The sequence below is a fragment of the Propithecus coquereli genome, unplaced genomic scaffold, assembly GCF_000956105.1.
Source record: "Propithecus coquereli isolate 6110/MARCELLA unplaced genomic scaffold, Pcoq_1.0 Scaffold64, whole genome shotgun sequence".
NCBI classification, from domain to species: domain Eukaryota; kingdom Metazoa; phylum Chordata; class Mammalia; order Primates; family Indriidae; genus Propithecus; species Propithecus coquereli.
The window spans coordinates 5,013,835-5,017,062 of record NW_012152396.1 but is presented as its reverse complement, the minus strand read 5'-3'; the positions used below and the strand labels follow the sequence as shown (position 1 = coordinate 5,017,062).

The following is a 3,228-nucleotide window of genomic DNA, read 5'->3' as shown; positions in this document are numbered from 1 at the left end:
TTTTACCTGAGAGGAGATAGAAGACAGATTTTGGTGATCTGTTTGATAGCAGTTATGGTAATTTTTATCATCTTGGTTGTCGGTGTCTGCACCTGCTGTCAGTAAGTATTTTTGAACTTAATTTTAAATAAATCTAATAGATTGTCTCTTGTTCATTACTTTCTTTCCTTTCTTCTTTATTTCTTCCTATCTATGCTTTTTCTTCTGCTTTGATTTAAATAAATCTATTAATACTCTTTGGGGGTTGCATCATTGATATTGAAGTATTTATAATAAAACACATAACACATGATTTTATCACTCTACTAAACACAATTATATTTTAAAATAGAATTTCTATAAATCTAGTTATGAAAAGGCAATCATTTAGTTCTAAAGTCAATTCCATTTTGAGTTTATTAATAGGCTAAATAAGACTTATTTTTTAAAAGTGTACTATGACAAAATGATGTTGAAGGGTAGAAACAAACAAAAACTTTTTTTTTTTGCTTGGTCACGCTAAAATAATAAATTCTATGTGCAAACCATGATTACGCTGTTTTTCTTGTCTTTTACTTTTCATTATGTACCCTAATTTTGGAAATCAAGAAACACCCTGCTTTTGTCTGAGGCAGAGTGTCTTGGCACACTTCTGATTGAGTTAGTTTCTTTTGAAAACCTACCAAATTCTTTTTTCCTTTTTTTCTGGTCAGAGCAGGACTACCACTTGGCATGCTAAAGAGGTATTTTATTAAAGTGCTGTCTTCTTGTCTTGAAAAGCTTGCTCAGCTTCCTAAACTTTTGCATCTACTTCTGCCCTGGGGTCCACCCCAAAAGACGATGTCTCTTGATTCTTTGTTTTAACAGAGTGGTGTTAGGGAGAAAATCACTAGCACAGAGGGAGTCTTCAATTTTTGTCCCAGCCTCTGCCGTTATGTATCTTTGAAAACCTGAAAACGTTTCTTAACGTCTTTAAACTATAATTTTATTGTTTGTGAAACAGGAGTATTAAACCAGATAATCTGTAGGATTCCTTCTAGCAATACAATTAAAAGATATTTTTTATTTTGCCTACTTTGTGGTAGGAAGGAATATTTATAATGTCAGATCTGGGGCAGAGAATCAGTTAAATGAAGCTGGGAAATGATCCATTTTGTTACATTAACTTTGAACTGCACTTTAAGAAAACTGGGCTGTAGTCCAGAATATCTGATACATTTCTTAATTAATGTATCTAGAAGCTTACTTAATATATCCAGTGGCTACCATCATGTTCTTGGTTTTCTTTTGCCTGTTTCCAATTTGTTTACGTGCTAAATAATACCCATCCATCTTTTTGTAAGATGACGTGGCCTGAAACATTTTCTTGTACTAACGAAGTTCCATCAATGATCAGGTGTTTCTATTTAGATAACTAAATTCTACCCACACTGTTGATTATTGTAGCTATTATTTGAGCCTAGAGAAAGAGGTGGGTTAAAAGAGAACCCAAAATATTTAAGAAAAAAAAAGGGGCCTATGCATTTTTAACAGCCTGGAAATAAAATTACAGACTTTCTTGATGAATAATTTAGTGTTCACATGAGCTAACAGGCCCATACTAATTTCTAACCCGTTATTTTCTAAGTCCTCTTCGGAAACGTCGTAAAAGAAAGAAGAAGGAAGAAGAAATGGAAACTCTGGGCAAAGATATAACTCCTATAAATGAAGATGTTCAAGAAACTAATATTGCTTAACGGTAAGTGGGATAAACTTGGTAGATGAGAAACTATTCAGGTGACATTTAACTGGTGAGATGGGGCTGAATTGTACCTAATACATCATCGGTTGGAATTTGATTATGTTCAAAAACATCTAAAAATAAATCGATGGTTTTTCACAGAATCTGAAGCCAAATAAAAGACTTTCTCATCTTTCTTTTGCTTGTTACCACAGAGATAGGCATTTGATTCTGTGTGGTTGTGGTGATTACTTTATAATTTTTTCTTTCTTATTTTTGGGCACAGAGAAGAGATAGTTTAACTCAGTCATCTTACATTGAAGGAAAATGACAATAGCAACGTTTTAACAATAACTACGTTTATTGAGCATTTACCATATGCTAAGCACTGTTCTGAGCTCTTTCAATGTTATTAATATATCAGGGTCCAAGTGGGAATCACAAATCCTCTTACATGATTCAATAAAGAGATTTTGACGAGGGGACAGCAAGGGGGGTGGTTGAAGGGAACCCACAAGGAATGTTGAGGGTCCCTGAGCCTGGCCATGATGGGGAGCTGCTACCCTTCTTGTGCTTGGAAGGGTCAGGGGTACGCGTTACCGGAGCACTCAGCGGAGTGCCAAGGGAGAGCTCCCCAGGCAGGAGAAAATAGCGTCTGCTAGAACCTAATCAAGGATGGGGGGAGCAAATAGGGGAAACACCCCAAACTCTGTCTCTTTCTGCCTCTGGGTCTTGAGCAGGTGTCTCCTGCTAGCTAAACCCAACCAGAAACCAGAGGGCATTGGAGCCCTGGTAATGCAATCTTTGGTGACCAGCCCCCTAGAGACAGAGCAGGGCAGAAAAAGGTTCCAAGGGATAACACGGGGCATAACTGGCACAATCAAGCAGGATGGGTTTGTTGTAATAACATCAAACCCCACTCAAACTACCTTAAAACTAAAGCAACGTATTGGCTCACATGAATGGCAGTCCAGAGGTAAGGTGGGTTACACACGTGGTCAAACCAGAAGCTCACACTTAAGGAAACAGATTTTCTCTCTTTCTGCTCACTGTTCAAAGAGCTGGCTTCATCCTTGGTCAGTTTCTCTTAAGTCATAGGCGAGGCCAGCCGCGATCAGTGCTGCAAGCTTTCCTGTTCACACATCTGGCATGAGAGAGTGGTGACTTTCTGTGGCTCTCTCAGCTGTGCAAAGATTCTCCTTTCCCAGAAAATCCCAGCAACTTAATGGGGTACTGTAAATGCTTGTCAAAAAATTACAGTGCTCTACTAACTTATTATGAGGACAACAATAATGAATTGAAAACAAAAATGCTGGTTCTGGATTTTATTATTATTATTGTTTCATAATACACTTCTTTTAAATGATCTGCTGTTATTTTCTTCATTCCCACAGCTACGAAGGTACCTCCAGGTTGGTGGCAACCTGCAAAACGCCTTGCTCATTTGAAGATGGACAGAACGTGTCTCAGGAAAACAGCTAGTAGCAATGAATTTTAAATAATGTATTTACTTTTTATTTGTAACTTCA

At 37.2% G+C, this 3,228-nt stretch overlaps 1 protein-coding gene across 1 annotated transcript in view; it reads left to right on the top strand.

Annotated features, from left to right (window-relative positions):
- Positions 1-3,166, top strand: part of BTC (betacellulin) — a 35,959-nt gene extending 32,793 nt beyond the window's left edge. Inside the window, exons 3-5 of the mRNA XM_012659843.1 lie at positions 12-101; positions 1,607-1,717; positions 3,094-3,166. Coding sequence (XP_012515297.1) covers positions 12-101; positions 1,607-1,715 — 199 coding nt within the window. The 3' untranslated portion in view covers positions 1,716-1,717; positions 3,094-3,166. The remainder of the gene's footprint in view (positions 1-11; positions 102-1,606; positions 1,718-3,093) is intronic.
- The last annotated feature ends 62 nt before the right edge of the window (positions 3,167-3,228 follow it).